This window comes from Hippoglossus stenolepis, chromosome 7, assembly GCF_022539355.2.
Source record: "Hippoglossus stenolepis isolate QCI-W04-F060 chromosome 7, HSTE1.2, whole genome shotgun sequence".
Classification (NCBI taxonomy): Eukaryota; Metazoa; Chordata; class Actinopteri; order Pleuronectiformes; family Pleuronectidae; genus Hippoglossus; species Hippoglossus stenolepis.
This window is the reverse complement of record NC_061489.1, coordinates 12,932,404-12,954,458: the sequence shown is the minus strand read 5'-3', so window position 1 is coordinate 12,954,458 and position 22,055 is coordinate 12,932,404. Positions and strand designations below refer to the sequence as shown.

At 40.7% G+C, this 22,055-nt stretch overlaps 1 protein-coding gene across 1 annotated transcript; it reads right to left on the bottom strand.

The window, feature by feature from the left end:
• Positions 1–2,600: 2,600 nt before the first annotated feature.
• LOC118111809 (hepatitis A virus cellular receptor 1 homolog) lies at positions 2,601–5,314 on the bottom strand. Its single transcript, XM_035160521.2, has 6 exons — positions 5,104–5,314; positions 4,590–4,931; positions 4,433–4,489; positions 4,236–4,300; positions 3,627–3,720; positions 2,601–3,464 (listed from the first exon to the last, which is right to left on the bottom strand). The coding sequence occupies exons 1-6, from the start codon at positions 5,294–5,296 to the stop codon at positions 3,376–3,378; spliced, it is 840 nt and encodes a 279-aa protein (XP_035016412.1). The 5' UTR covers positions 5,297–5,314; the 3' UTR covers positions 2,601–3,375.
• Between the last annotated feature and the right edge of the window lie 16,741 nt (positions 5,315–22,055).

Here is a 22,055-nt window from a genome sequence, read left to right as displayed (position 1 = left end):
AGAGACAGATTTGAGGTTATTGACACACAGTCCTGATGTTAGTTCTCTGAACTTGTGATGGTTGGAGGGAGGTTGTGACATGAACAGAGAAAAAACTGGAGAATAATTAAATAGAAATTATTAATCAAATAATAACCTTTATCATGTGAGCTCAAGCACAAGATGGTTTTAGATATAGGTCACAGTGCAAACTTATATTAACACTGATGAAAATAGAAATTCTGGTTTACTCAGGGGCCATGGACTCTTAGTTAGACTGCTGAGTAAACAGATGAGGCTGCAGCATGTTTAGTAACTACAGCACTTCCTCTCTGATCATCCCCCAGAAGCACATGTGGTGCAGTTAACGACAACTATATTTCAACAATTACCTTTTATAATGTTTCTTATACGTTTTCCTTCATTTAATATTTGCAGAAAAAAACTGATTCAACACAATAACACCTAGCGAGTTGATCTCCTCGTCAAATATACAAATCTGAATATACTGTAATATTTCACACGTTTTAACATTTCAGATTATTTTCTCACGTCAATTATCACAGTTGATTTTTTTGTAAACACAGTCATAGTTTGATTCAGAGCATTTCCGTCACTGACTCAGAAAAAAGACGTCTGCACTCTTTTCTTTGATCTGGTGACATTGCAACACTAATTCATAAAAACATTAAAGACTAAAAACAAGAGCAAAATCCGTTTTTGTTTCATTTTCTCTGTACGATAAAAATTTACAAGTAAACAGGAACTGGAAGTTAAAGAGATTTAATGTAATGTGATAACGTGAAGAAAAGAGGGTTCAACTAAAAGTTTTTTATTTAAATAATCTCTGCATAATATAATAATATACAGTTCAGATGAATCTTTTGACAAAAAGTGTTTATGTGATTTAAATAAACCAGAATGTTTTGCGATATGAAGAAAAGTCCACAGAAACAAACCGAATCACTCAACAAAACGTTCAATTACAACATGCTATAATATTCAAGTGTTTTAAAGTTTGAGTACTTCATGTAAAAATAAATTTGATTGATGTATTGTTATTAAACATTTGCATTGAACGTAAATTGTTCTCTGCAAAATCATCCTTCAAGGTGACTTCCTGGTGTAGAAAAAAGAAGAGAGACCCACTCTCAGGGATTCTGTTGCTCAACAGACGCCCACTTTGAATGTGTTGAATTTATCTGAATGACACATGAGTCACAAACTGTAATCCGTTCCACACTTATAGAAAATAAAGACGAAGATTATGATTACGGTGGAGAAGAAAATAGCTCCAGTCCTGCTCCCGGGTGGGCTTTGAATTTTCCTGCTGTAAAAACTCAGCCTCATTGTGACAGACTGGGTCAACGATAACTGGCACATAGACTTAAATATACAGTATCTTTGATATGTGGTAAGAAAACTGAGCTATAATTAAGCCAGGTTGTTATATTTTCCTTTAGAGCAAACATGCAGAGGTTGTAGGTCAGTTCAGTCTTTGCGCTGCATCCCAGGATGCAGTGCAACAGGAAACGGTAGATGGCGGAAATAAATACATCTTGCTCTTTCTTCCCGAAGAAACAGTTCTTACACATGATGAGACATATAGAAACCAACTATTTATCAAATTTGCTTTTAAGTTATGAAACATCTTGAACCCTCAGGTCCTCTGATCGGCTTTTTTATTTTACCCAAAGTTAAAACAAAGACCTACAGTGAGGCATGTTATTATGATTATGATTATGATGATTATGATTATGATTATGATTGTTATTATTATTATTATTATTAATTTTTTTTGACTGTTTTGCAGATCTATCCTTTCATTCTATTTATTTAATCATTCAATCATTACTTATTTGCTTTCTTGGAATTGATTTCAATACCTTACCTTTTATTTCTAATTTTAGTTATTCCTCTTTTAATATTTTTTTTAAATGTTCACATCTCTTGTAGCATTAAATGTTTTCATCTTCATCATTTCATCTCTTTGTACATGCCTTTTGTGATTCCTCTTTTCAATTCTATGAGATTTACAACATTTTCTTCAGCTCCCATTAATATTGTCTTGCTCTGTGTATGGATGTGGTTGGGTGGGTTGTTTTTAGTGTTTTATTTGCTTTTATTCTGTAAAATAGTTTGTGTTACATTATTTGTATTAAAGGTGCTGTACTAACAAAGTCCTATATTTCCCATTTACTCAAAATACGAGGTAAATGTCACAGCTGGAATGACTTTCTATTCCTGTCTAAGTGATGAAGATATCAAGACAAATAACTAAGAGTTTTACCAAAAATCTTTTCATAATAATCAGGATATTTCCTACTGATGGAAATGGAATAATACAAGTCTGGTTTACTGGAGGGCCACAGACTTTTTCTTGGACTGCTGTGGGCTTGCTGGATATTTTGTGAACCAGCGGAGAACTTCTTCTCTTATTGTTCCTCAAAACCTGCAGTTCGTACAACTGCTGCAAAATAAATGATTTCAAAATTTAAACTATTTGTATTTTTCTGTATTTGCTGAGTAATGCACTCAATTTATCAACATTCATTGACCATCACAACCATTAAATGTAGTCAGGCACCAAGTCCAATGTGATTTATATAGAAAGGAGTCAGTTAGGTTTATTTGTTTGTTTATTTTAACAGATAAGAAGTGATGTTACAGAAGGCAGCGTATACAGCAACAAATATATGTTATAGTTTCTGACAAGTTACAGTGGATTTTCTCTCATCAGTCATGACATTATAAGATGTTTTATGATTTCTTGATTTCTTGGTTTAGTGGTTAAACTGAAGCCATGTCATCATAAATCTGATCAGATGTGCTGAAAGTTCTACTATGACATATGTCCAAAATGTCTTTCTTAACATCATCTTTATTGAAATTAGTTTGTCAGTACACAGTTATTAGCCTATTTAACATTAAACATAAATAAGTGGGGAGTTATATGCATTTCTCCTTCACTCTGACTTCCCTCCTTCTCTATCAAACCTTTAACCAACAAACTAAGGTCACATTCATGAGTTTTCACTATAGAGTACTCTCCTCTAATAATTTGAGTCCAGCAGGTGGCGTCGTCTCCACAAACATTTACCATCCACAAGCTTTTCTGGGCTGTGAGATCAAATTTGCCATGAAACAAGAGTGAAGAGATTATTAAGTAACCTGAAGGATATTTTTGTATCTTCTGATGCATAATCAAACTTTTTACTTGAATCTGAGAACATTGGCTGCTTCACTGGAGGGAAATAGGAGATCCTCATTCTCTTGTAGTCAAAGGGTTCCTCTCTGAACCAGAGGGGATGGAAAGTGTCAGCGCATGACAAGCAGGCACTCCTTCAGCCTGAAGTTCCTTGTATAGGAAGTCCTTTCTTCATGTAGCGCTGACCCTCACGCACACACTGGGACACATTCATAAGTGTTTTCCACAGCTAAGTTGTTAAGATGCTGAAGTCTCCGCTCCGGCTGAAACCTTCTCCCTTTTGGTGAGGTGAAACACAAACGTTATGTTATCGCCTCGGTCTAAAGAAGGAAGACACACTCTCTGTGACTTCTACTGCTCAAACTGTCGCCCACTTCCAATGTGTTAAATTAATCAGAACGGCATATGAGTCACAAACTGCAATCCTTTCCACACTTACGGAAAATAAAGAAGAGGATTATGATTATGGTGGAGAAGAAAATAGCTCCCGTCCTGGCAATGTTCCCCACTTCCAGGGAGGCCATGAAATTTCCCTGCAATGAAAATGATCACGAGGGACTGTGTCAAGTATAATTGTCAAACGGTCTATATGTATATGTGCCATTACTATACAGTACAATGAAAATATACTGTATGTTTAAAACTTCAATATGGCTTTGTTCTCCCATTTCCACCCTTAAATCCCCCTCACACTCACACACACACACACACACACACACACACACACACACACACACACACACACACACACACACACACACACACACACACACACACACACACACACACACAAGTTGAGGTTGAATTCTGACAGTTTTTAATACAAATCTAAAATAAAATGACAAAGCTACGAACATCTAATTTCAATAACATGTTTCTAATTATCATATAAATATTTGCAACACGATTCTTGAGACCAAATGTTCCTGAAGGAGGCCAGATGTGTTGAATCATTCCTCTGTCCCCTGTGCATAATTATCCTGCTGTGAAATCAGTTTTAAAATATAATACACTTCTTCATGTTGTTTAAAATGAAATAAAACAGTACCGCAGTTGTTCCAAATTCTTCCATCACTGGGTCACCAACTTCCACATTCTTAGATGCAGATATTTCTGTCAGGAAGTGAAACCATTAGTCACTACATTTATGTAAAGTTTATGCCTACAATTATCAATGCAGTGACCTTTAGATTGTATATATTTAACATTTTTAACATGTGTATTTATATACACCTGATTGTTTACCATCTATTCCAGCAATAGCAAGTGTCCAGTCCGTGGTAACAGGTTGTTCTGTAGGTGCTGGAAAAACAAAACAAAAAAACACACAATACTTTAAAAGCTCATCTGAAAAACACACATACTTCATGAACACTCTTTTGACAGTCTGCATGAGAATTACCTTCCTCCATGACCAGGTTTGTGTCGACTTTCTGGTCATTGAACCACCCGGGGATCTCGACCCTGCAGCCATAAACACCACCGTCGCTCCACTGAGCGTCCAGGATGGTCAGGGAAATGTCTCCGTCCGTCTCCCTGCCCAGCAGCTGGTACCTGGACGACTGTCTGAACTCCACAGCCCCGTCCTGGGACGAGAGGACAGTGTCGGAGCATTGGAACCGGGGCACCTGCTCTCGTCCCCAACAGAAACTCAGCACGCCGTAAGTTTGGGTGTCATACCTACAGGGCAGTGTGACATTGTGCCCGACGAGGCCAATGACATCACTCGAGGTTTCTGAGGACACTGTGGAGAACAGCAGTTTGTCAAAACTGGAGGATTCGATGAAGATTGGAAAGGCAATTGTGAAATGTGAAGCCCGCGATGGCACCCACACACACACGCCAGCACCCACACCCTCCACCCACAGGCACACTGCAAATACCAGAAAACAAAAAAGCAAAAAATATCGATTTACCTTGGGTCAGGATGGAGAGAAAAAAAGCACAAAGACCACGCATCGTGTGTGTGTGTACACTCTTGTATAACAGCATCCTGAAGTGAAGAAAAATGAATTTCTGCCCCCACACACTCTCCTCGAGGACGTACTGAAGTTTCAACTCCACTTTTTTGGAAATGAGGAAGGAAATCGTTGTGAGTCTGGTGCACATTTTGTCTTGAGTCCTGTTAATGTGTGGTGAGTTCACTGGAAGAATGATGTGCTTTTATAAACCACACCCTAAGTTTAGTCATCGTCAATGTCTGTCAGGGTTTTGAACTTATCAATGTTTAGTTTCACTGGTTTCCAAAGTGTTTTCTGTTTATTAGTACATCCCTGTGTTTCATGTTTTCACACTCCGGGTTCTGTTTCCTGTCTCATTTTGTAGTCTGGGTTCTGGTGTCTCATATCTAGTTTTACTTCCTGTCTGTGATTGTCTGCACCAGTCCTCATGTGTTACACCTGTGTCGAATTGCCCCTGCCTTCCCTGTGTGTCTGTATTTAAGCCTCGGTTCTTCCCTTTGTCCTTGTCGGATCGTCGTCGTATGTCTCTTGTCGTATGTGTTCTCGTGTCTACCCGTCTACCCGTCCTAATCTCCTGTCCTGTCCTCCTGTCCGGATCTCCTGCCCTGCTCTCCCTGTATTTCTGTATCACGTGTCTCCTGAGCCTCTGCACCTCTGCACCCCCCCCCCCGTGTAAGCTTCCTGTATTTTCTCCCTTTGTGCTCCCAGTTTTGTTCGTTAAAGACTCTGTCCCTTGGATTAAAATTACACTTTAAGTTTAAACTCTGCGTCTGGGTCCAACTGCCACAGCAACTCTGACAATGTCAACATCAGCTGTTACTGTAAAGAAGATAAATGAAGATAATCTACTGTGTAGCATGAAAACACACTTCAGTCAGTATAGTCTAGAGGAAGATGTCACACACTTAAAGGGGAAATATCCTTCTCCAGTGAAACAACCAGCACTCAAAAAGACTATTTTTATAGATTTATATGTCTTGTCCTGAAAAAGAGCAAAATCACTTGTGTCTCTCTGAGCGTTTGAATTGTTTTAAGGACATTTTTGGATCAAAGTCTCTGTTTTCATCAGGTCCTCAACAGTAATAGCACAAGTGAAGTAGCAGTAATAAAACTGTTGTTGTAATTCAGCCGTGATGAGCTGTTCTGCAAACATTGCTCCCTCACTACTGACTGTGCAGAGGACACATTTTCACAGTCCTCCACATGCTTTTCTTAAAGCTCCTGTATTTCAGCCATAAGTGCAGCAGTTTTATCTCCTATCAACACTTATTTTCCCTCAAATTTCTCAAAACAAGACGCTCTGACATCGTCTTACCAAACCTGGTCCGTCTTGCACCCTCTCTCTACACTCTGCAATTTTCCCGGCGTTTAAAATAAGTGGGCCGTGTCGATTTGTTGCCCTTTTCTGAGAGTACCTTTCACAAAATCCTATTAGGTTTAAGAGACTGCTCTGAAGACTGTGGCTGCAGACGTTTTGTGTTGGTCTCACAATTTTCAGAGAAAAAACATTCAGTGTCCCTACACAGGGATAAATCTTTGCGTCTTTAGACTGTGACACTAAGAGGATTTAATCAGGAATATAAACAAACACTCATAAGACGTCAAAATATGGTGTTATAAATGGAGCTTTCGCTGTTTGTTCATGCTTTTCATCATGGACAATATTTTAAGAACAGCCTTTCGTGTCAAATTACGACTTATACGTGATGCGTCGACAAAACATGTCACACTCATATAAGCTGCTTTAGACATCCACTGAAGTCCCGACATTTTCCTGTAGTTTTCCGGAGGGGCTTTTTGGGAGATCGCAAATGTTCGCGTCAGTTGTTCCAGATATTTTATGCAGTTTTTCCTGCCAGTTCCCAACAGAAAAGTCTACAAAATGTTAGTTAGCTCATTTAAGAATACAGCAGGAAAATGGTACAGCAAGCGAGGGATTGTTGATGACGTAACACCCAATGGACGGGAAATCGAAAATAAAAGTGATTACAAATATCTCAGGATGATAAAGAGGTGCCAAATGTAGGAGACGCAGAGGAAGATGTCAACCTGGAATGAGACTCAAGAGATTTTGGTGATATGTGCCGACGCCGGTGTTGATTTGCTGTAATCAAAAATGTATGATTTATGCAGGGTCATGTCCCTGTACGTCATGACCTGCCTCCTGCACGCTCTACCCACACGCCCCGCCCACTGAAATTAGACAAAATCTGGGGTTACAGATATGGGAGCTTGCGTAAAAGCAATGGTTAATGAAATGGTGGATTAGAATTTTAAGCTAGTAAATTGAGAAAGTACTGAACCGATTTGCCCCAAACTTAGTAGAGAGGTCGCTGGCACAGAGCAGGAATGAACCTATCAAATGCTCTGCTTAAAGATGATACCATTTTATTTAATAAAGATGCTGAAAGCCTCCTTCTGATGATTTCTCAGGAATTAATCTGAGTCCGGATATATTGATGTTGCTGAAATCTTTGACCTTTTACAGACTACTCTCTCTTTCCTTTTATTTGGAAGAGATAGACAGACGTGTAGGATTTTTTGACCTTGCCATCCTTTGAATTTCTCAATTCTGAATTGTTTCAAGTCGCATTCATTCTCTTGTGAAATGGTAGGGAACGCACTTCAGCGCATGATTGTGGTGAGTGTGTTTGTGTGCCGCCAGCTCATGAGATTTATGTTTCGAGGTCATTGTTATATGACCATTGCTAATGGAAAGGAAGTGTGTGTGTGTGTGTGTGTGTGTGTGTGTGTGTGTGTGTGTGTGTGTGTGTTTGAGGGCTGCAGCCTTAAAGAAAAATATTTTGCCAGTCTTTTTCAGCCCCCTGCTCACCTCACTCCACTTGTCGACACTGTCAGACATCGATGAGCTGCTGGTCCACAGATCATTGACCAATCACAATCATGTCCTATGTTTTGTTATTTCTCTTTCACTTCTAAGCTGCACTTCTCTTTTCTCAATATAACGAAACTGAAACCTTTGGACGAGGTGTCTTATGAAATGCGTAGAGTAAATATTTACTTACAGAACAGGAAACGTGTGTATTTCAGGGTTTCCCAGTTGTAATCCAGTTGTTTAAAACAGGTAACAGATTGGGTAGGGGCCATGTTTGGTTTCTCTTGGCAGCATTTATTACCTCCACCAAGTTATGTTAGTTAGGATAATGCAAAAACAACTGGAAAGTAAATGACCAGGGGGTGAATCACGTTTTTAATTTCTTTTTACTTTCTTTAACATTGTGACGTTGGGTGCTTTTCAACATATTGCTTGTTTTCTCAGAGAATAATTCATGGATATTGATTTTAAAAATGTTGAGGGACTGATATTTATGAGTGTATTATGTTGCAGATCTAAAATAAAAAATTTGATCTACAGAAATTTAAGTATGGTTTCATTGGGGGATATTTTCTTTTAAATATCATGAAAAGTTGAGTCTGCACTACAACAGGCGCCATAAGACCTCTTCCCTTGTTGGAACTTTTCTCTGGTATCAGGCGTCTTGTTTTCTTGAGTTTCTGTTTGGGCTCAAATTGGATTCATTCCAGTGTCAATCTGCCTCACAGATAAAGGTTTAAAAATGGCATTCAGAGCAGAAAAAAATGGGTCTGGTCTTAGGCCAAAGTGCCGGCACTGACAAATCGTTGGCGGGGAGACTTTTGCTGATGTCTGATAAAAGCAGGAGCAAACCGAAAAGGAGAAGTGAGACCACAGAGGTCAGTCTGTGTCATTTTGAGATGTCGTAAAGAAGGAAGTTTGTCGTTGCTGCCTGATTATGTCCTGGAATCTGAGCTGAAGCACAGAGAGGGGGATGTTAAGTTTGTCTCCATGTAGACTAAGTGAAGAATGATGGCTGCATTAATACAGTACATACATCAACTTCAATCTTTGTCAATGTGAGGTTTCCTAAGGTGATCCATCACAACAGGGGGACGATAGAAAATATTGATTTGCAATATTGCTGACACCGGAGCATCTATTGCTTTAACTTTGAAGTAAACACGCTGAACCATCAAACAGCTCCTTGGTCCATCAGATGACCTCTACTCACTGAGTGTGTTTACCTGATGAGACCCATGTGCTGGGGGGAATATGCAACGACAGCTCTCTCGAAGATGCGTCGTCAATTCAATCCCACTAAAGTACATTTAACATGTGTTTCACATATCAAGGTAACTTTAGTGAAGAGGTTTCATGTAATTCTATGCATGTTTCTGTGTATATAAGGTCATGTTAGACAAACATAACTAATGCAAAAGATACATGGGTCAATGACGTATCAGGATTTTCAACAGGCCAATTTTAAAATACAAAAAAAAAGTATCTATTATAATTATTCAAACATTAGGAATGTTGTGTACACATAAAATCATATAAAAATGTCAAATTATTTGATTTTAGTGTTTTTTCATCTAGATGAATTGGCCGTGGCCTTAAAAAATGTCATGTGGTGCGACTGTAATTTATCTTAAAATGAATTAATTTCCTTAACATGCTTACATTTTTTTTTACAATTTCTCAATAATATGAAGTCATTAGTAACAAAGTAGTTGCATTTCTTTAGAGTTTTTGTAAATAATGATCTCATATTTTTGTTCTATAATGTCACCGTCCCCTTATTAAATGTAGTTAACAGACTTATTTTTCCGGTAAAGTGCATGAAATTGATAAAAGTGTTTAAAAAATACCATTCATTTACGCATACTGTATCAGTGATTAATATTTCAGCCACAGAAATTTTATATTTTACTTTAAATTTAATACAGGTCTTGGTATTATTGGTCGCACCACATGATGAGTGGTCACTCCAAATGATATGAAAACCTCCTATCGTTTAGAAAAATCAATAAACAATAAATTCCATACAAATACTTGACTTAAACCAGATTTTATTAAAATTTCATAGAATTTTCATGAACACAAACATTTCCTAAACATTTTTTTTAATAAAAATCTCATCAAGAACATTTAAGTGCAGCACACGTTGTTGTGAACAAACATTTCATTAAACTGGCTGCTCTTGTGCTACATCTACATCAGCCAGAACTGGTGGAATGTTCTCCATAGATGGCGGCGTAAGGTCTAACACAGCGTTTGCCATATTTTTACTTTCCCTGTAAGCTCTGGATGCAGCCCTCCAGTTCTCTCTCTGATTCCTTTTCTCTCTCTCTGTCAACTCACTTGACTTGGCATATGGAATCTCTCCCTGCTGTTTATTTGTCTCGTAGCTGAAAAATCGTAATGTCATGCCATAAATCAATAAGTTATTTTGGACTAATGATAGATGAACATTTTAATGCAAATATGCATTTCGTCCAGTAATGAAAAACACATAAGAGCAATATGTACTTCATGTTGCTTTATTTGTAGTTTTCATTTTTAAAATGTTTTAACATACCTTTCTCTTCTCTGAGCAAGGTTCTCCGCTCTTACCACAGGGTCAGAATTAACACGCTGCATATGGCGAGCGGTTTTTATTTTGCTTGGAAGTGGCATCTGATAAAATAAATTTAAACAGTTATAAATAAATAAACACATAAATAAATAATAAATTACTAATAAATTCATAATAACCAAGATAAAATTACATGTTACATTTTTGGGGTGGTAATTATTCATGATATTGTACAAAAATTAAACATAAACTGTTGTTTCTGAAATATTAGAAAAAAATACTCTAATTGCATAGAAATATTTTCCAAATATTACTAAAATAAAGTACTTTATGTATATAAATCATTAATTGAATTTAAAAAAGCCCCAAAACTCCCAATCTAGGACATAGATCTATCATGTAAAACACTCTGCAATGGTCGCAACACATTTGGTCGCACCATGTGATATTTTATAGTTCAGTAAAAATTTACAGCCACAGAATTGGCCACCTGAAGAAAACAAACTAGGTCAGCACAAAAGGTCACTATGACATTTATAATCAAAATATATATTTTTTTAAATAACTTAGAATTCATAGTTTTTTTGAGGTCATACCACATGATATCCAAATGTGGCAACTACATACCAGCTGTGAAAAAGGTTATTTTTTTCCAAATTTGAGAGAGAGTTACAAACCTGTTGCTGCTTCCATGGGTCCTTGGCAAAATGGTTTATGATGCAACTTCCTGTCTTTGAATGGATTTCAACATCAAAGTCCCAAATTGGTCCTTTCTTGATGGTCGCACCACATGATATTTCATAAAATGGACATCATCGGACAAAGTTTGTTTGTATACTATGATGGAAATATAAATGCAAATGCTTTGCAATTTTGTACAGGATTACAAAAGACTTTGGAAATCATGCCAAATATGGCAGAAAATAAATTTGAATAGATTTTGAGCAAGTCATGACCAGACGGTCGCACCACATGATATTTTGACACTTTAAAAAACAGAAACATTTAAATAACTAATGGTTTTTGGAAATTTAAAGTGTGTACATATACGGGACAGGTACTACATATATATGGTATTTCTTTATGTATTTAAACCTTTTTTTAACAGAAGAAAATGCAGTCGGACAGAAAATATAGGCGTCACGTCAATGACCCACATATATGTATATGTTAAATATGAGTTACATAGGTAGACTTTAACAATTGTTATGGCCCTGATTTGGCCAACATGGACCACTGTCATCTGGCCCACATACCACATGGAATGACGGCACTTGGGGGGTCCACTCCTCTGTGCCAGATCTGGGCCACATGTAAGCCATAGCAATACCACACGTCAACCAAATGTGCCAAAGGTCACCAGAATTGGTTTTGTGTTTTTTTGGGCCATGGTCATCATTTTCTCATCATCTTTGGTTTAGGGATGTTTGGGCCACATTTGGCTCACATCCATTTTGTCTGGGCCACAACAAGGCCAGAAGAGCAGCGTCATTGCCTGAAGTGGCCCACATCCATATGCTATCCAAGGAGCATCATGTTCCAGTGTAAAACATTTGTATTCATTAATTCAGCACTTCATGGCCTGATGAAGACCTTGTGGTTAAACAAATATTGTTGGTTTGACAGTTTTTTGTGGCTGCCACTGACCTCTGGTGACGGCTTGTTGACAACACTCTCAGTAAGATAAGGTTAAAAGAAACACATTGACTGACGATGAGCTGCCAGAGTAAATATCACCGGACTAACTTATATAGTTGTCTTCTGACATTGGGGGGGCTGAGGGAATTTATATCTCAGCCAGCTTGAAGTGGATCTGTACTTATGGGGTTGCAGCATGTAGCCTACAGAGACCAGCAAAGTCCACAGGTTGGAGGTCAGAATGCACGTATTAGTCAACAAAACATCAGACCACTGTTTGATTCACGTTTCAAACCAACAGCTTTTTAAGCATGATGACAGTCGTCCTGTAAACACTCATAAATATCAGTCCCCTAAACATTCCTTTTGTTTCTCATCAGGATCTTTACATTACTCTCTGATAAATCCACAAAAAACATTGCAAAACACCCCTATCTCACAATATTAAAGAGAGTGAGAAAACAAATCCTGGATCTGCACCGAAATTTAATGGGTTCTCCCTTAGGTCATGACCCACCCCTCGACAACATTTCATGGAAATCGGTTTCATAGTTTGTGTGTTATCCTGCTAAATATCAAACAGACAAGAACATACTCCTCCGTGAGGCCAACAACATACTTCATGTTTCATTCAGAGGACTTGTTGACCACATTTGACGTGTGCCTCCTCAGAACACTATGTTCAACTGAGCTTAGAGAGAAGATGTTTTGCTCTACAAGTTTAAGCTGCTTTAGACCAGTAAACCATTTCTATCAAAGCCATATCTTCTGCATCAACCTTCTGTTTACCACAACTCACACCCTCTCTTATAGAGAATCAAACTATGTAACTTTGGTAACTACACAGAACAGTCTGAGGTGACGGATGAGTCAACGCAATGTTAAAGAGAGTGAAAAAAGCTATAAATCAAAGCCACAAAGATATCTACAGCCAGATTCTGTGATTTGCTTAAAGATAGTGTTTTTTAGTTTTTTTATTGATTCACTTTATCTACAAAATGTATTTAAAAAATAAAGCATGAAACAGACTCAGTCATATTTTTTTTTCCACTAACAAAAGATTTTTCTATTTCTATTGGGAGAATCAAGCGAGAATAAATACATGTAATATAGAGTTAATATTTTTTAACTGTTCTCTGTCCGTCTCTTTCCCTACATCCATATTTATTTCCTTTTTTAAAAAAAAGGCACATGCTCTAATCAGCATGTGCTTGTCTGTGTTTGCACAATTCATGCATGATGGATTTATGGACGCCGCTCCCAGTGACTGTGGAGCCCCGGCCCTTTCACCACTTCTTACTTCCCACCCACGTCCCTTCTGGGAGTGTGTGTCTCCATGTCCCCCTCCTCTCCCCTATTTATATCCCACCAGGGAGACCGGAGCTCATCGGGAGTTTGGGAGCGGAAACTCCTCCGAGCACTCCTGGAAGAAGGCAATGAAAAGAGAAAGAGGGACAAAGATCAAGGCAAGTAGAGTAGAGAACCTCGATCTTAATGTGTGAAAAATTATTATAGTGTGAGTAATGAGAGGAAGCAGGAGAGAAGTGAAAGAAAGAGGAAATGATGCAAGAGCGAGCTGCATGGATGGGGAAGTTGGCCAAGGACGGGATACAGAGATGTGGCCCAGAGAGAAATTCACCTGACTGATTTTGAATAAAACATTCACAATTCATCATGTCTTCTTTTAAATAACGTAGAGTCAATCAATCCCAGTGTTTTTGATCTTCTCATCTTCCTCCCACTCCCAGCGTGTTGGATCTCTGCCCGTCATTGCCGCATGATTATGAGAGATACAGTTGTGTTCCCACAAAAGCATCTTTTCTGGCTGAATAACTTACCACTTGACGGTTGTTGGCGGTCATCTGCGCTGCGAACTTCACAGGAGGTTTGGTTCTAAAAAGGGGCATGAGAATAAGGTAGGATGCTGAGACTGTGCCTTGCCTGTGCGGAGCGAGGAAGAGGGGCAGTGCAGGATATGAGGACAGTCAGCCAACAGTCTCATGAGTTCAGTCTTCTGCAGCACAATCGAAGGGGAAAAATGTGCAAACATAAACATGCCCTTAAAGGAAAGATGATTAGGGATGTACAGAGGAGCAGAAGCTCTCCTGACCCGAGGCTGATCCAGATCCAACTCTCTGCCTCCGCTGGGAAACAAAGTCCTCTTTTCATTTCTCACATGGCCCGGCCACCCCTGCTACTAACACAGGACAGGGAGATGCTGAGAAAACCTTGTGAGGACACGAGCAGGATGGGAAACATAACCCTGAGCACAGGTCCCCTAGTGGAAGTCATCTAAAAATGCTTGCTTTTGAGTTTTTACAGGTTTGGTACAGCTGAGCCAACAGTGGCTTTTAATGTTTGGTTCCGTTTCTCTCATTAAACTCATTCAGAACAACTGGAAGCTCTCATCTTCGACGCAAACTGACATAGGCAATCTCAGGGGCAGAGAAGTGGAGGAAGTGCAGGTCCTCTTGTTGGCAGAATCCCTGCAGAGTGTTTTTTCCTGTCGGCGCATCCGAGCAGACGGAGCCTGACTCAGCCACAATGCTCTGCATCATCCCAAAGCCACGAGCCCTCAGCGCTAAACACAGCAAGAGTCAAGGTTCATGAGAACATTTGTGTTCTATTCACGTGCAAGCTGTCCACACACACACAAACATTAATGCTTCTATTTATGTTGTTGTTGTGCATAATGTGAATATTCTAAAAGTTCTTCAGGAAGGAAAACCTCACCATGAAACTTTAATCATCCCAGTCGGATACGCAGTGCACTCATAAAGCAAAAAAAAAAAATTCATCCCCCCTCCCCAGTGACTCATTGACTCAGTGACTCAGGGCATCCTACATGTCTGTCACACATTCATTTACTCTGCAAATTAATTGGAACCACTTCTGATAAATCTATCAATTAAAATGCACTGGGCAAATGCACAGTGATAATGAACCATGCAGTTGCTCCATGCATGCACAAATAACTTAATATCAAGACCAACAGATGTTTGAGTGTAAAGGTTTGAATCCTCCTGCCGCGGCCGCAGGTTCGGCCCTTTGCTGCGCGCCTCTTTCCCCATTCTCTCTTCCAATCGCACACTTGCACTGTCCTCTCAATAACAAAAAAGAAGACTTAAACAGTATCTTGTGTTTGGTGAAGATGGCTGCAGTGTCATGGCGCGAAGAATCCAATCAGCTGTTCCGGAAACCCCAAAACGTTCAGCTGCTCAGGAGCGTGTTCCACAGCAGTCGACAGCAGTCAACCTTTTCTCATTCTCACATCTGGTTTTCACGCAGAGTTCTCAGTTGCCATGAGAGTGCAAAGATCCACAGCCATCAATCCTGGGGAAATGCCTCTAGCACTTGTACAGATGTTAAGAACACAGTGTCGGGGGTGTTTGCACATACTCAATCAGTGACGAGCTTCACTCTCAGCTAATCACAGACCACCAAAGATGTGATGGAGCTGGAATCCTGCAGCAGATGAACAGAAATGGTAAAAGCTGTTATTCTGTTTCTATAGGAATTCAACAGACAGGGGCGGTTCGTTCCAGTTGTTTTTTTGTTTAAAATAAAATAAAAATAAAAACGATTGAAAATATGAATATATGCAAGTAAGAAAAAGGTACAGCAAACAAGTTAACTTTAACAACAAATGTTGACGTCTGCATCTTTTCTTTCGCTTTTCTCCCAAGCTCACACACAGACACAAAGTTTGCTTACAATTCATCAAACCAAGTGGTTTTGTTACCTGTGGGTAACGTTAATTATGGGGTCACATTGGCGATGTCATTGGAGGAGAGATATGAAGAACGAGTGCAGCAAACAGATATACGATGGTTAGACTGTGTTCAGTCTAACCATCATTTCTGTTGATCCTGGTGATCCTGCAGCTCCTGATTCAGGCTGTTACACAGAACTCATGGACAAACAGGAAGTTCATTGACAAGGTGTTTTGGCTTCAGTGCACATTTACAAAGAGAGAAGTGAAGACTGGACATCCAGAACAGGGTTTCACCAGTGACAGGAAGTGATGACGACATAGAAGATGAATTGTAATTAACAGAAGTGCTTTTTCTTTATTTGTGCCAAGCATTCTTTGGAAACTCTGCGTGTGTGTGTGTGTGTGTGTGTGTGTGTGTGTGTGTGTGTGTGTGTGTGTGTGTGTGTGTGTGTGTGTTTGTGCATATTAATTGAGAACAAGATATCTTTATTTTGCCTTCACTTCACTCTCATTTTATGCACAACTTTATTTACCTATATTTTGTTTGGTTCTTTAGAATTAAAAAGAACTTGAATTCCCACCCTGTGGTTGTATGCCTCCGCCAACCAGTGCAGTGTCAGTCCCTCCACGTGTTCCTGACATATTGCATTTCCTATAATATGACATCACTATGACCTTTGACCTTCCAGATTTAATCTTTGTGACAAATGGTCAGATTTTGAAAACAAATCCCTAAAGGCAGACTTTTGATATGATGTTCAAGAAACCACCAATTGGTTTTGTGAGGTCAGAGTGACTCTGCGTTTTGACCTCTGACAACCAAGTTTTAATCAGTCCATTGGTGGAATGTTTCTTCCAAAATTGAAGAAATTCCTTCAAGGGGCTGTTGAAATATTGCCTTCAGAAGAGTGGAAGGACAGACGGGTAATCTAAAACCATAATGCCCTCCAATTACAAAATAAAAATAAAAATATAGATTTACAATTTTTTTTTATTTTTTATTGTTGGTTATGAAAAGTAAAATAACTTTTTACATATACAGTATAACTTGTATAAACTAGACTTGATTGTATTTCTCTTTTTTTATAGCCAGTCTCAGTTAAAGACGGAGAAGCGGCTGATTTATAACAACTCCTTTCAGGTCAGACATATGGAGAGAAAGCTGCTGCAAAAGCCGACCTGCAGTATAAATCAGCAGAGTAAACAAGTCCAACGCTGCTGCATGAGGCTGAAGAGACAGGACACAATTCACTTCCACAAGTTGTCAGATGTTAAATCCCAGCTCGTCCTGGGAGGTGTTTGAACAGAAAGTGATGGTTTTGTGAGTTTTTCAGCATGAATCCATCTCACAGTGATTTAAAATGCCTCTAAAACACCGCTGCTGTTTAATGTCATGTCAATTCACACATCACAGGCAGTGTTCCTGTTGCGTTGGAGTCAGGGTCGAAGAAGGAATCTGTACTTTGACCAGTTAACCTGCAAAAGGCATTTCAGGAATTTTCATTCACATCACACACACACACACACTTCTTCTTCCTCAAGTTGTCTTGCCTACAGAGCGCATCATCCATCTTCAGCCAATGATCCCTGTTTATTGGATTCATATGGGAAACCCAAACAAAGAAAGGAAGGAAACGCAGTGTCTGCATGGGTGGACACAATGGGGAGCTGGAGCGAGGGCATGGAGTCAGGGGGAAAAATAAAAAAAAACTCACCTGAGAGGGCAGATGTCACATTCCAGGACTTTTTGTCACGTTCAGTTAAGATGAAAAGACCATTATTTTGTTTCTGTAAAAGAAAACCTAAAGTACATCTGAGGTTTTGGTTACAACCTGGGTCTTATTTTCCAAAAGCATTTAACTCACCAATTCAGGTTGGAGGGAAAAGAAGCAGTCAGATCATCAAATATGGTTTCTTTTAAATCCAAAGTATACTGCAGTTACATAAGCCACTTATTTGCAAGCGAAAAAAGAAATGAACTCATCGAAAATGTCCATTAAAATGATTTATTGCTTTTTAAAAGACGGTGTGTGGCTGCAGAAAGTGTGGGGGGGCTGCAGTGGGTCAGTCGGAGAGAAGCTCAGGACGTTCTAGTGTACAAAAGTACAGCAGGAGAAATAATTTCAACTTTAATCATTTTTTAATTTTAGATATCATTAATGTTATTTGACACTTAATCGATGTCTCGAAATCCATTTAATAGCTGGTGCGGAGAAATGTGTATTTCCACAATGGCAACATGGATAATAACATAGATTAGAAATTCTCAAAGTGCTAGAGATTAGAATATCTACATTTCTCTAATTGTGAAAACTCTATCTTCTTATTAAGATCATGTGATATGATGTGGCTAAATACTGACTGAGATTTCACTATTTTAGAGAATTCATTCTTTTCGTTGAAGTTATTTGGATAAAATGATGTTGTTTTTTCTGATAGACTATGCTGTAGTTATAGTGGGCCCCACATCCCAATAATTAAGTTATTTGTAATCATAACAAATCGGAATGTTACATATGAAAAAAGACATTCTTAGAAAATGACTTTACATGGTAATGTTTTTGTTATTTACATAATAAATGAAATACAAGGGCTATTTTTTTTTTTTGCAAAAACCTCCCTCCATCTCTGTGCAAGACTTAATAGTCCTAATAATACATTTAGTGAGACAAAGTGATTTAAAACTTGTCCTTCGGCCAAGAGTGGAGGCTGCTTTATGAACCATCTGTGTGGTGGGTCTCTCCCTCGCTCTCTCTCTCTCTCTCTCTCTCTCTCTCTCTCTCTCTCTCTCTCTCTCTCTCTCTCTCTCTCTCTCTCTCTCTCTCTCTTGCTCTCTCTCTCGTGGTCAATCAGCCCGGACCCAGACATGAATGACCAATCAGTGAAATTACTCCCAGGCCATGCAATCGCCCTCTCATCTCCGCTGCTTTGTGCTGCAACCTGTAGACGGGGGCAGAAACATGGAGGCACTTCTTTATAATCCCACTGCGGTCTCCTTGGAGACGCTGTAGCTGCAACTGTGCAGCTCACTTGGCCGGGGGTCTGATGGGGCGGCCTGAGTTTCTCACAGACGCTGGTGGCATTTCAATTAGGGCAAAGAAAAATACTTCAACTTTAGACACACTGGAAACTTTCAAGAAAAAAAAAAGAGCTGAAGTTCATGTTAATGGCAGGGAAGTGAAGTGCTTTTTTTCTAACTGACACAAATGAATTTAATGGTTTTATTTCAAAATAGGATCTAAACCGCAGAAAATATCCCTCCACATTAGAATTTAAATGATGCATCCCTGTCGTGTGAAGCATCCAGGTTTACACCACACTCGCTCTTTATGGCTTCAGATATTAAAAAGTCATCAGAAGAAAAGAGATTTGGACAGATTGCCGGCTGTTACCTCGACAACGGTTTAATTTCTCTCGGTGGAGATACACAAATCTTGTGCTCACAGTTTCTTACATCTGTCAAAACTGCACTTTGCTATGTTTTTTTCCACCTCGTTCCTCATAATAAACACTGCTGCCAATAAGAGCAAAAAGAAGGAGTGGCTGTGAATGAATTGGACGGATGATATTGTACGAGCTTCCATTGTACGGGCTGTTTATTCTGGCTGAGGTCTGAGGATTTCAAAAGAGCAGTGTTTGTGCTGTGAGGCTGCAGTAAGTCTTGTCTCAGACTCTTTCAGCAACAGGGACCTTAAACGTGGGCCTTATTGTTACATGCTGAGTCTCTGCTGCTCTGGAGGAGAAGACCATGAAATGTTCCAATGAATAAAAGATTGTTCAAAATAGCCCTTTTTTCACAGCCATTGAATTTTTGACAGATTTGTTACCAGAAGGCTTGATAAGGCGAGAAAAACAGTTGATGATTTTTTTTCTCTCTCCTGTTATTGTGGTGAATAAATGATATAACGCGAAACAATAGGTCAGTCAATAAATCCTGAAGGGAAATGGGCTGTTTGGAGAGAATGAAAGCAGCATATATTTACTGTGGAAATGCAAAAAAAAGGAAAAGTAATAGAAGAAACTTGTCTATGTTTGTGTTTCAGTTACATATGACATTACATAAGCCATTACCTGCGGGTAAAATCCTATCGAGTTCAGCTCTTATCATCATAAACTCTCTTTACATCTTCGTCTGTGTATTCTACGTGTGTGTCACCACTTTTTCACTGGGAGATATTAGTTTTCTTTTTGTTTTTTAACCCTTGTGTTGTCCTGCTTCCCCCGGCTGTTGGCCCCCTCACATAGCCCACCCCATATTAGGACGCACACGTAGCACAATAGACAAGTGAGCAGCCCTTGCAGATGTATTTGTTACACCCGCGGCACATGGTGTGAGTTTTACAGTCCTTTTTCCTGGGGCATATCTGACACCTCTTCCTCTTACTCGCCCCGAGCGGGGCTGCTGCTAGGGCTATGGAGGAGGCCGGACACTCGGGTCGAGCGTCGTAGTCAACAGCTCTCTGTGCGGCGGCGGCGGCGGCGGCGGGTTTTACAGCCTTCACAACCGCGGCGGACGCGTCCGTGCGGGGGATGCGCTCCCTTCGTGCGATGAACGGAGTCACGAGAGCCTTTCCCTTTCCCAGCTGCTCTAGGAACACCCTCCGCTTGTTCCGCTTGCCCGGCATCCAGTCTGGGTTGATCTCTCCATATCACGAAGGCGTTGTAGGAAGAGATGTCGAGAATGTTGTGAAAGACGACCAGGGGCCAGCGCGCGGTCATCCTCCTGCAGCTGTACGTTCCGATCACCTTGTCTAGGTTGTCCACGCCACCTTTGTTGCGGTTGTAGTCCAGGACGATGACCGGTTTCCCGTCCTCACTGTCGCTGATGTCGGCCTCAGGGTGCCGCGTGCTCAGGAACACCACATTCCTGTTTTTCTTTGGGATGTAGGACACAAGAGTGGCAGTGGGCGTGAATGCGAACTTGGATGAGAACACCTCTCTTCCCTTGACCGCGAGCAGCCCGGTCGGGAGCTCGGGCTTGTTCTTCCGAACAGTGCCGACCACGGTGAGCTTCCTCTCCAGGAGCTGCCGCGCGAGTTCGTAGGAGGTGAAGTAATTGTCGCACGTGACGTTACGACCGTGTAGTCCCTCCGTTACATCGAGCACTACCCGCAACCCCTGGTTCCGTTCTGGGCGTCCGCCGCTCGGCTTTCCGGTGTACACTTGCATCTTCCAAGCGTAGCTTGATTTCGCACCGCAGGCCACCCACGACTTGATCCCGTATTTCGCCGGCTTGCTGGGCATGTACTGACGGAACGGACACCGGCCTAGGGAGAAAAACAGGAGGAGAAGAGATGAGAGGAGATGAGATGAGGACGAGGACTAGCAGCCGCTATCTACATATATATAACATAATAATAATATAAAAGACTAACCTCTGAACGGAACCAGTTGCTCGTCCATGGTCACTTCGGGCCTGGGTTGTAGAGGTGCGGTAGCCGCGACACCCACGCGTCCCAGACCTCTCGCATGGCCGCCAATTTGTCCGTGGCTCGTCTCTTGCGTCTCGTCTCGCGGTCGTCGAAGCGCAACAGTCTGGAGTACGTGTGGAAGAGTTTTAGGGGCATCGTGGCACGAAATATCGCCCGGCCGCTCTCGGCGTCCCACAGGCTGGCGGCGGCCTCGCCCCGGGACCTGTACATGCCCGCTAAGATCAGCAGCCCTACGTAGGCGCGCAGGTCGGTCTCGTCCATCCCTTTCCATTCGTCACCGTATTTTCGACGACCCTCCCGATTCGTCATCTCCAGGATGATGTTCTCTACCGTCGGTGTGATGAACAGGTGGAACGTCGAGGCTAGGTCACCGGTGCGGGACGTCGCGTGGATCGTGGGGCCCCGGAGGACCCCGCTTTGAGCCGCAGCAGAGGAGGAGGAAGAGGAGGAGGAGGAGGAGCAGTGGCCCTCCTCTCGGCCGTACGCCCTCGAGGACCATGTTATTTCCCCGTTTCTTGAGGGGAAGGTCTCTCTTTCCACGAGTCCGGTGGTGGTGGAGTCGCCGTGGTCTTGTCCTCCTTCTTCTTCTTCTTCCAAGGATGACGAATCTGCAGAAGCATCACCCACTGGGTCGTAGTCTTCGTCACCGTCGTCGTCTTCGTAGTCACCGTCATCGTCTTCGTCTTCTTCGCTATCGCCGTTGTCTCCATCTCTGTCTCCGTCTCCATC